The sequence below is a fragment of the Psittacula echo genome (assembly GCF_963264785.1).
Source record: "Psittacula echo genome assembly, chromosome: 6".
Classification (NCBI taxonomy): Eukaryota; Metazoa; Chordata; class Aves; order Psittaciformes; family Psittacidae; genus Psittacula; species Psittacula echo.
In genome coordinates this window covers 73,629,318-73,640,263 of record NC_137743.1, presented here as the reverse complement: position 1 = coordinate 73,640,263, position 10,946 = coordinate 73,629,318, and the positions used below count along the sequence as shown (strand labels likewise).

At 38.4% G+C, this 10,946-nt stretch overlaps 1 protein-coding gene across 1 annotated transcript in view; it reads right to left on the bottom strand.

Annotated features, from left to right (window-relative positions):
* Positions 1-2,419: 2,419 nt before the first annotated feature.
* The window catches only part of ALS2 (alsin Rho guanine nucleotide exchange factor ALS2), a gene marked incomplete at its 5' end in the record, with an annotated part of 38,322 nt that continues 29,795 nt past the window's right edge, over positions 2,420-10,946 (bottom strand). The window contains 10 exons of the mRNA XM_080622047.1: positions 2,420-2,540; positions 3,644-3,740; positions 4,043-4,192; positions 4,696-4,757; positions 6,346-6,391; positions 6,776-6,952; positions 8,053-8,175; positions 8,891-9,048; positions 9,515-9,632; positions 9,897-10,064. Of these exons, the coding sequence (XP_080478173.1) occupies positions 2,502-2,540; positions 3,644-3,740; positions 4,043-4,192; positions 4,696-4,757; positions 6,346-6,391; positions 6,776-6,952; positions 8,053-8,175; positions 8,891-9,048; positions 9,515-9,632; positions 9,897-10,064 (1,138 nt within the window). The 3' untranslated portion in view covers positions 2,420-2,501. The remainder of the gene's footprint in view (positions 2,541-3,643; positions 3,741-4,042; positions 4,193-4,695; positions 4,758-6,345; positions 6,392-6,775; positions 6,953-8,052; positions 8,176-8,890; positions 9,049-9,514; positions 9,633-9,896; positions 10,065-10,946) is intronic.

Sequence of the window (10,946 nt, the reverse complement as noted above, 5' to 3'; positions counted from 1 at the left end):
GAGAGTCTGTAATACTGTAACATTACTCTTCTGTTGCTGGTTACAGGATTCCTGCTGCAGCAATAAAAAATATCCAGCTTTCAATTTGAGGGAAAAAAAAGGGAGGGGGGGAAAGATGTGAGAAAAAGGTTAATTACTATGAAGAAATGCAGGTGAAGTCCTCCAGGTTAACTCATTTCTTTGTTAGCCATAGAAATACACAAACCAAAGCTGGTCTGCACTGATTTCCTAATGCATCACAGCCCACACAGGCTGTAAAGTGGAATCTGTGTCAGAAGCACATTTAATCCTAGGATTCTCTTCAGCTAGTAACTCAGCTATGTATCAGAAAGACGAAAAATAATCCACGCCAGGCTGTCTGCTTCCATTAATCAGCAAGCTAAATTCACATGTGATACCACTACTTTTTGTAAGAGGTTGTGCGTGTACATGTGTGTGTACATATATACATGTAAAGGCAGATGCATTCTTGGCTTTTTAGTTCTCAACTTTGCATCATTCACAGTGGATGGAGTTAAACATATGAAGTTGCTCCATATTTGCATACACAAAGACAGGAATATAATGTAAAAACTTCCCATCTCTACTTACATTCTCAGTTTAAAGCACAGATTCAATGTGGGAGTAAGATCATATGAAACAAAGCTTTTTATACCTTCAGGCTGAAGATTAAAATGCTTCCTTTCTTCTGAAACACCTGAAGACAACAAACACTAACACCCAACTGTTACAAGGGAGAAAATAACCTGAGCAAACATTTTTTATGATTACACTCTACAACAGGTGAAATAAATCCTGAATTTGGATCCTTGCAGGTGAAAGTTATTGCCATTAATTTACTCAGCTGTTCAGCACAGCTCCTTTTCAAAGAGCAGTTGAGCAGTTCCTTTCTTACAGGTTTCAGTTAAATGTTCTGTACACTGAATTCTGAGCACAGAAAGGCTGCATCTAGCACAAAATATTAAGTGTTCAAATCCTGCCTTATACTTCATTATACTCTCTACCCTTATTTGTGTATCCCTCCCAATGAACTTCTTATACCTTCCCTTTTATTAATACTATTACTTATGTCTCCTCAAATTATTCAGTATGATTTAAAAAAATGAGATTAAGCTAACAAAAATTGTTTGCAAACAGGAAGTCTATTATCTCTATATTGTGTTATCACTATACTCTGTTCTAAGAATAACAATAGTTTTAAACACCATCTTGCCAGAATTACTTGTTTCTCTGATAAAACTAAAAATCATTTCAGAAAGACCAATCATTTTTACTTTATTATGAAAATTGCTACATTACAGTCACTGTTCAAAACAGTATTTTAACACTATGGTTTCTTTCCATTTAAGTGCCAATACACAAGCCATGATTACTGTTTCAAAAATATGATTAGCATTATCTATGGTAATTTGACATAACTTAAGCCATTATAATCTGTTCCTCCCTCCCCTTTTTTTGAATCAGCCATGGTAAAGAACAGCACCTACAATACCCAAGTTACTCGCTAGTGTTATTGGTATGAATAAAGTTAACCATAAACCACAGAAATACACAGACACACAAAAATGCCCTAGGGAAATTATTTGTTCTCTACATGTTCAAAAATGCAACAAGGTCAGCTTTTTTCACTTTGACACATAAGTTAACAGGCAAAAGTCTCAAACCTAATCCACGGTCAGCTTGTTCAAGAGCACATTCCCATTCCTGTGTCACATGGACTTTCAGAGAAAGCATCTGTCCTCTGGCCTCAGGGTAATGAAACTGATCAGTACAGATTTCAAGTATTTAATTCAGTGCCAAAATTTGAAGTGGTCAGTGCATTTTATTTATTTCATAAACAGAAAGAATAGTGAATGAGTGTATATTTATAACTCCAGTAAACAGGAAAGTCCTTAACAGTGTGATTATTACCACAACAGCACATTAATACTGAATTCAGCAATGCTGTTCCACAGAGATGCCTCAAACCCTTTATAGCCAAATGCACTATAGGTTACCCGTTATAAATACTAACATACTTCTATTTTTGAAATAAACAAACATAATAGCTCAATTCAGGGAGACTGAATGGTTCTGTGGTGCAATTAATTCTCTTCAAACGTCTCTGTTAACAAATCAGGACTAATAAATACAATCTCACTGCTTTGGAAGCCATGCTGTCCAGACTTTCACATGTACTCTATGCAGACACCATGCCTTTCTGCAGCATTATTGACTTAAAAGGAGTAAATAATTTTTCTGTTAGAATAGGAAATTATTTCTTCTTGGCAGGTATTGACAAACCAAGTCTCTAGCTTCATCACCACTTCACAGACAGATAGCCTCTGGCTGCAGTTTTCCAATCTTAAAACTGAAAGTTCAGAAGAAACAACTGAGTGTTTTCATCTGTAACAACAGAATGTAACAGAATACTTTTTAAGTGCCATTTCAGGGAAGGAAGTGGGTAGTAGTGAAGTTCCACCAAGTAGATTATCCCATAGAGCCAGGTCATAAACGATCGTCTAGGTAAGCTTTTCATGTTGAATCTGGTAGTAACATGCCTGAATTAAAACAAAGTTCAGTTTAGCATACACAGAAGTTCTCAACAACCTGATAAAGCATCATACATAATAAGGTTAACTTTTTTTTCTATCCAAGAAAACAGAGGGCTAGGCTTTCTACAAACAGTGATGATGCAGTGACATTCAACAACTGAAAATCTTATAATATGTAAGCCAGCAAAAAGAACAACAGGAGATTTTAAGTTACAAATTATGTCCAACTCTTAACGAAGCAAGATAGCATGATTCGGGACTCTTGAATACTTTCACAGCTTCCTGCTTTGCTAATGATGTACACTTTTTTGCACATGTCTTTGTTTGCCCTTTCACAGAAGGCCTCAAAAAAGCAAATATTTTCTTACAGGACAAGGGTGCAGGGATTAAGTGTTTCAAAGCCCTCCTGAAAAGCAAAGGCTTCCATCACCTAGATAAATACCCTGACCTGCTGCTGATAGCCATTCGCTCCTTAATGCTGCTTCCAATACGCACTGGGGCAGCTATGACCAGAAACCTGATATAAATGCCTCAGACAACACTTGCACTCATGGAAAATAGATTCTGCTTCTACTACATACGTTATTTGATAAATTTTAACTAACCCAAACCTCTCCTTTTTGCAGCACTTTAAAAATATCAGGTATGAAAAAAAAACCTCTGCACCCAACTATTTCCAGTTTGTATAAAGAGAAAACACAATCATGTTCACCTGGCAGCTCATCTTAAGATTCTAATTTAGCTTTCATATTAACAGCCTGCCTCCAAAAAAGCAGTACTTCATCTCAATTTTTATAAAAGGAGTAAGGTTTGTTAAGTTGCAGGGAAACAACAAGCTCCAGGTAAGCATTCAGAACAGTCAACAGCCACCAAGATTACATTTGAGTAAAGTACATCTACACAGTACACCACTTTATTAGCAGAATCTGCAATTGTTAGGTTATGCTAAGCTCCGAGTTAAGCTTCCCTGCACATCCTAGCTAAAAATGTCAATAAAAACGTCAAAGAAGTTACAACCTAATGTTCACACAACTGTCCTATGATCATCATTGTTCACAGCTGACTAATTTGCAAAGAAAGCTTTTAATAACTCTGAATAATTTTCATACCTTCAAGGTAGTGAACATGATGCCTTGCTCCCCATGCTGCAGATAAGGATCCATCAGGTCTTCGATTAAGTGCACCTCAGACCCCAAATTCCTTATCCTGTTATGTGGAGGAGAGGCAAAGAGACTAGTCGAACAAGAGACACCACTATAATGTTTTTATTTTTCACACATGGCGCAGTGCAAACCCCATGCTTTTCCCTAACCTCATTGCGGAGTCACAATTGTTTTGCAGTTAACTCTTCAACATTTTTCCAGGCCAAAGCAAAGCACCAAAATGGAAAATTTACTAAGTTACATAAAGCTAGCAATCAGTTCTAGGACAAGAAGCAGGAGTGTTTATATACAAGTACTCACACTGCCTATGCTCAGCTAATGACACATGCCACGCTTAGGGCCTACCTGGCTCGTAGTACCACATAGAGAAAAACAGGAAATAAGTCATCCATGGACCACAGAAAATCTTCCTGAAGAGTCTCCAGTACATTCTGAGAGATCTCTTCAAAAGTCTGCTGGATCACCTTCAACTTGTCAGCTGGGGTGAATGTGGTACTATTTGGAAAGCAAAAGTAAAGCAGGATAACAGTAAGAAGTTACCTATCTGCATCTAAATTAGGAAGACAACTCGCTAGCTTCCGTGTTTTAAAACAGTGGTAAAGAAGGAAAAAGCCTTTTCTAAACCACTTTTTAATTCCTACTTAAATTCTTACAGCAGAATTCCTTATGCCAGCTAACAGACATAGAAACACTCCCCAGGCATTGGTCATTTTGCCATAACTGTTTACAAATTTACATGTATATTTGATTAGACATCCTCATACTTTTGACTCTAAGTGGTGTCCTATGGACACATCTCAGTCACATTTATGAGGCTATTCATCACTGCCCTTTGGGAGAATTTGCTAACATTTGCAGTAGGAACTGAAACATCTTGGTGACCTCGCTTACAAAGGTGAAGAGAGAAAAGGTGATGGGTAAAGGATCACAGTCAACTAAACTAGATACTAGTATAGTAGGAGCAGTAAAACATTAAAAGACAAATATCAGAGAATTACCTGATTTGCTGTAAACATTCAACTGCAGAGGCAAAGCAGGCATCTTTTGTATTTGATGATACCTGCGTAATCATGAGAAGATTTACCATGCAGGTTTTACAACTTTTCTGTTCAGCAACAGAAGAAAAGCAGAGTATCATATAACACTGGCATAAAAGACACTTTTCCTTCCAGTTTTCCAGTGCAAGGAAAGGGGAATGTGCCTGGACACTGAAATCACCCAGGAAATCTGCCTATGTATAATCTTTATGAGTGTTACTTACACTCAGAAAAGCCTGTACTGAATTCATTGGTTTATTAAGGTTTGGGTATCTTTCAGGTCAAGTGAGACTAAGAATCACTAAATCTTAATGGTTAACAGTCAAGAGGCAACCATAAAACTGGAACAGTTGAAATCTAGAAAAGTCATAGCAGTAAATAATCAAAGGTTAGGAGTAAACAGAAAAGAACAAATACAGATGTAAGCTTTTATATGCAACTGAACCTAAACTCTTTCTGAATTGAGCAGGTAGAGAATGGTTGCCAAGAGATCTAGAGGAATTCACAGAAATGAGGGAACTGGACAGAAGAGAGAAGCAGATAAACATGATGTCTTGGTTAAAAACATCCTGTTCAATTCAATGAATAACCCAACAAGTCAGGTAAATGGCTACAGAGAGCATCATATACTGCATAATTCAGAGAAGACAGATGCCACATAGTACTTCACAAGTAGAGGGGCTCTACTCTATAATCAAAAATAGAGTAAGTGTAAAAAATTCAGACAGCTGGTAAGAATCTCACCCAGTACGTAAAACTATAGAAGATCTGAAGTAACTCAATAAATGCGTTAATGTTGGATTTTGCAACATTTTAAGTCTGAGTGGAGGTTTGCACCATATTTTCTCAGGTGAATCTTCAACTGCATGATTTGGGGAAAAGGGGACTTGTCTTGCTGGGAACTCTTAGCCTCAGGGTGGGCTTCAGCAGCAGCTTTGATCATTATTACAAACCACATTCTCCCTATCAAGCAATATCAGCTCATCTGTGTGCAGCAGCTACTATGATGAAAGCCAGGCTTCCAATTATTATAGACTTTGCACAAACCACAGCTATAAATAGGGAAGAGGTGATCTGATGGCAGGAGTACCAAAGTGACTAAGAAAGTTTCAAATAAAAACATAGGAATTATAAACAGACATGATTGAAAATATACTGTAAACATTGAAATTGTTCAACGTTATGATTATTAAGCCACCCGCACTGCAGCACAGACTGAGTACTACAGTAAGACCAGTGTTCAGCCACTTTCAGCAAGATAATGATTAAGAATGAAAACCTTACAATTCTTCTCCTAATCAGAAAGTATATACTGGTATAACTCCCTTAATCAAGCAGCTTGAAAATTCCCTTCTAGACTTTTATTCTCACAGTTGCATAACTGGAGACCAAGCAAATGTCTTCCTGAAACAGAATTCATTACAGACAGTAAGTGACAAAACCGGACTGACAGCTATTGAAGATATCACTAATATAGGTTTTAAGTAGCTGATATTTTAAGGAAACAAGATAACATCTCTTTAGCAAAAGGCTTGATCAAAAGTTCTTTGACTGCTTCTGCATGATCTCAGCTTCTTGAAAGAAACACTGGGCAAAGGTCAGTGAACATACCTTTTTACTCTCTCCAAGGATGGACACCGTTCCTGGCCAGAATTTCCTGCAAGAAACCCAAACAGTCTATTGAGAGAGCATATTCTTACAGCATTTTTCACCTTAGGAAAATGAGGTCATCATGTTCTTTTACGAGATACACCATCTCTTTCTATAGGATCAACTACATCTAGCACAAATAGCTGGAGAATAGTCTAACTTGAAATGCTCACTCTGGTTTTGTACCTATGCCAATCTTCTCCACCCCATATCTCTTCTTTTTGGAAGAGGGAAGTTTTGATTCCCCCTCTCAACCATACTAATTAGCTTGAAAATATGCTTAGATGCATTTTAATCTAAGAAAACACTTCAGATAAAGGCTGAAATTGCTTTATCTAGTTATATGCCATGATATTTTTCTAAGTTCTGTTTATTGTTGAAGCATACTCACACTTGCACTCCAAGAAAACTCAGAAGAGCCATATCAGTTTGTTTGTTCAGACGTAAAACACATTCCCAGTAAATATCTTCCTCACGCTCGTTGTCTAAGGCATACAACATAAATAGAGGAGGATAGAGTCGTGGCAGTAATACAGGGAGGAGCAACCCAAAACTGGTTACCACATAGCTATTAAAAGAAGAAAATATAAAAGGGAAGTTTGAAGAGTAAGACATTTAAAAAAAAAATATAAAAATTGAATGAAAAAAAATCACTGGAACAGATCTTTCATTTAATATGAGCCTATTCTATTAGGTATATGAATAACACATACAAATCCATCAAATAGTATCTGTGCTAATAAATACTTTGAAGTAACCTTCCCTTACAGTACACATACAGGCAGATTTGGGCCAGAAAGGCTAGTTGTGGTGCAGCATTTTTGAGGTTTATGTGTTTTAAACAGAACACTGACTTTCTTCCTTGTATAATGTAAAAGCTGAATACTCTACTATATTATAGTTCAACTTTTATGTGTATCTTTATCATTTAGCCCCCATTCTGCTGGCAGATAACTTTACCTTCACAGCACAAGCTGGAAAATAGCCTAAACCCCATTCAGTTCCCTGACCTAGCTCCACACACTTGCACTCCAGCCTTCATGAAGTCAGCAGTAGTTTGGCATCATGCTGTAATCCTAACAGGGAAAGCTGAACTCACAGTGCCTACTAATACCACCTGCACTCATCGGAGTCATTGAAGCCTCTCTCAAGGAGGCCATCTCTACTGATCCCTCTTCCTTGTTTTGATCACACCTGAGGCTGCTGTGGACAGGACAACGATGGATCCAAGGGTGAGCTCAACGTGACCAGCTATTTGCAATGCAGTATATGTGCACTGGACCTGCATTATCCCCAGTACTTGTATCCAGAATAGTCTGCAGAAGCCCAGGCCCAAGCCTGATCTTTTTTACCCACAACAGACAAAAGCAAGTTTGGGCTTAAGTTAAGAACCATTGCATGGAACAAGGATAAGATTCTTATTGCAGCCATCACATGGAAGTCTGCTTATCAGGATCTGTCATCAGAACCAAAGGAAAACAAAAAAACCCTCTGCTTATATCCATCAGTTAAACACATGCTTATCTTTCTTCCCCATCCAAGGAAAAAAACCAACAACAACAACAACAACAACAACAAAAAACCCCACAAAAAAAAAACCCAGAAATAAAAATAAAGCCTCCATTAGGGTTTTCTGGGGAGTTTTCTTTTTTTTTTCCCTTCACATACCCTGGCTCAGGAGATTCTGATCTCGAGTCAGATTTTCCACTGCAAAATGATCGCCTCCCTTTTGTCTCTGTCGCCACAAACGGAATTGTGCTGCCCTCTTCCGGAAGATCAGGGAACAAGAACCTAAATGGCAATACACAGCTCAATATAGGATTTCATTTCAAGAAGTTTCCACAAATCACAGAATTATAAGGCAAGATTGGAGAGAAACAGTCAGCTGAAATAATACATGATGGACTAAGACAGCATAGCTAACAGATGTACAGTACCATCTATCTGGAAGTAAAACACGGCAGGCCAACCCCTCTGATGCCAAAGATGCCTTTCCCACCTTGACATCACTTCCCTCCTGACAATGCTTCCAGTAGTTAATTTGGAGTATTTCTGCTTTCAGATTGGCAAGACTCAAATAAAGCTGTAATTGCTCTCAAGAATCTAAGCAAACACTCCATAAGAACACTGCTCATCCATGTTTGCACGAACTTTAATGGAATACACCAGGTCCCTATCCTCACTATTCTATACCCTTTGAACACTGTCTTTTCACAGCATAGACATCCCAAGATACCAAATTGAAAATCCACATTCAAGACAAGCTTCTTACAGCAACATCTGAAGTACAATGCAAGATGTAATATACCGTGGTAAAGATTTTAATTTTTCTATTTTACCAGAATATTCAAGACTCCAAAAGCCAAAAAAGTTAAGGAAATATAAGCAACCCTTAAAACAGAGTCAGATACTGGCATACTTGGCCTGCAGAAACACTACACAGTTTCAGTCCATGAGATATCTTTAATTCAGCAGAAGTTTGACCGGAAAGTTAGAGTCTCATTACCTAACCAGCTGGAAGATGCGTTTGAGGTAGGACTTTATCTCTCTTACAGCCTCCTGCAGTAATCGCCGATTAGCTCCAACTCCAACATAGGTCATTCTGTAGACAGCTACGAGTGTTTCCACCAGCTTGCCCAATGGATGGAGAGGAGTATCACAAGCCTGAGATGAAAGATATTAACTGGCCAGTCAGACAGGTCAATGCAGGTTATTAAATTCATATATGAACTACATACAGCTCATAGAGGAGTCGAGACAGTACAAAATCTTACAGTACAAAATCTTACACTATTACTTGGACTAGTCATCTGTCCAGTACTATTAAAATTAACATGCCATAAATAGCAAGTATTTCAAGATGCTTTGCTGGAATGCAATGTTTAAGAATTAAAACAGTAACTGAGCCGAAACTGACTTGAAGGCAGCATCCATTAGGTATATAGTGATTTTAGTTGTGGATTTTAATTCAATAAACTAGGAAGTTATGAGCAAATGTGAACAAATACAACATGGATTACAAGAGCAAACATGGAAGGACTTGAGGAAAGCTATTACAAAGTCTTTTACAAAGTGAGCTTGACATCATTCCTTAGCAACAAGCTATATGAGCATTTGGTAGTCACAATACCTTTATCAAATACTTTTTTATATTTTCATATTTTTCCAGGGTGAAGGCACCAGTGTGTTGTGGAATGAACTCCAGACTTTCCAGTGTCTGAGTATGTGAACGGCTCAATATTTCTGGGCTGCAAATATGAAAAGGACAAAGACATTGTACAGCTTATTTGAGACATACACCAGAGAAAAAAAAGCCCTGAAGTTAACAAATGAACTAATTCTAAACATCAGCAAGTCCCTGAAAGGGTTTATAGGACAGAGTATTAAGAGTTTGTTTAGGATTTGTTGTTGTTTTAACTGAATTTTTACAGTCAAGAGTTTCTAGTGTAGAGTGTGATTTCAGTTTCTCTCTCAATATTTTGTCTTGCTGACTCTATTCTCCAGGAACCAACCTGTCTTTGTGTTGCCGCCGGTTGGTGGTCAGGGCCACTGCAATGTTGTCCCAAGCTTTCCATCTGTCCCCCTGGCCCGGGCTCTCACAACCAAGCTGGTTCCAGCATTCTTCAAATACTGCCTTCCATTTTTCATCAGGAGGCACTGCCAGAATCCCAAGTTTCCGCCTAATAAAAAGGCCAGTTAAGTCTGTTAAAAACTGAGCAGTCATGAAACAACACATTCAGCTATGAAAACCACCTGTGGCTAACGTCAGTCTAATATTTCACGCTATTTTACCAAAGCTGATTTACTTAACAGTCTCTACTGTGAACCAAAGTTTATCACTAAGAATAAACCTAGAACCTATTTAATCAATGTGTTGACTTTAAACACCTTTACAAAAAGCTGTACTTTGTTTTTTTTTTCCTTCCTAACATGCATTAATCCATATAGCATCATAATGCTATAAAACATTTTAAATACCTATGCGTGGAAACAGCTATGAACCTTCTTACATTACAGAAGTCAGCCTAACTCTTTCTTGTAGTCTTCCAGGAAATGGTCTGGCTAAACACAGAAGGACTGGTTTGATTTCCAAGAAAATAGGAGATACTGCACTTGACTGGGCTGATAGAATCATAGAATAGTTAGGGTTGGAAAGGACCTTAAGATCATCAAGTTCCAACCCCCCTGCCATGGGCAAGGACACCCCACACTAAACCATGCCACCCAAGGCTCTGTCCAACCTGGCCTTGAACACCGCCAAGGATGAAGCATTCACAACCTCCCTGAGCAACCCATTCCAGTGCCTCACCACCCTCACAGTAAAGAACTTCTTGCTTAGATCCAATCTAAACTTCCCCTGTTTACATTTGAACCCGTTACCCCTTGTCCTGTCACTACAGTCCCTGATGAAGAGTCCCTCCCCAGCATCCTTATAGGCCCCCTTCAGATACTGGAAGGCTGCTATGAGGTCTCCATGCAGCCTTCTCTTCTCCAGGCTGAACAGCCCCAACTTTCTCAGCCTGTCTCCATACGGGAGGTGCTCCAGTCCCCTGATCATCCTC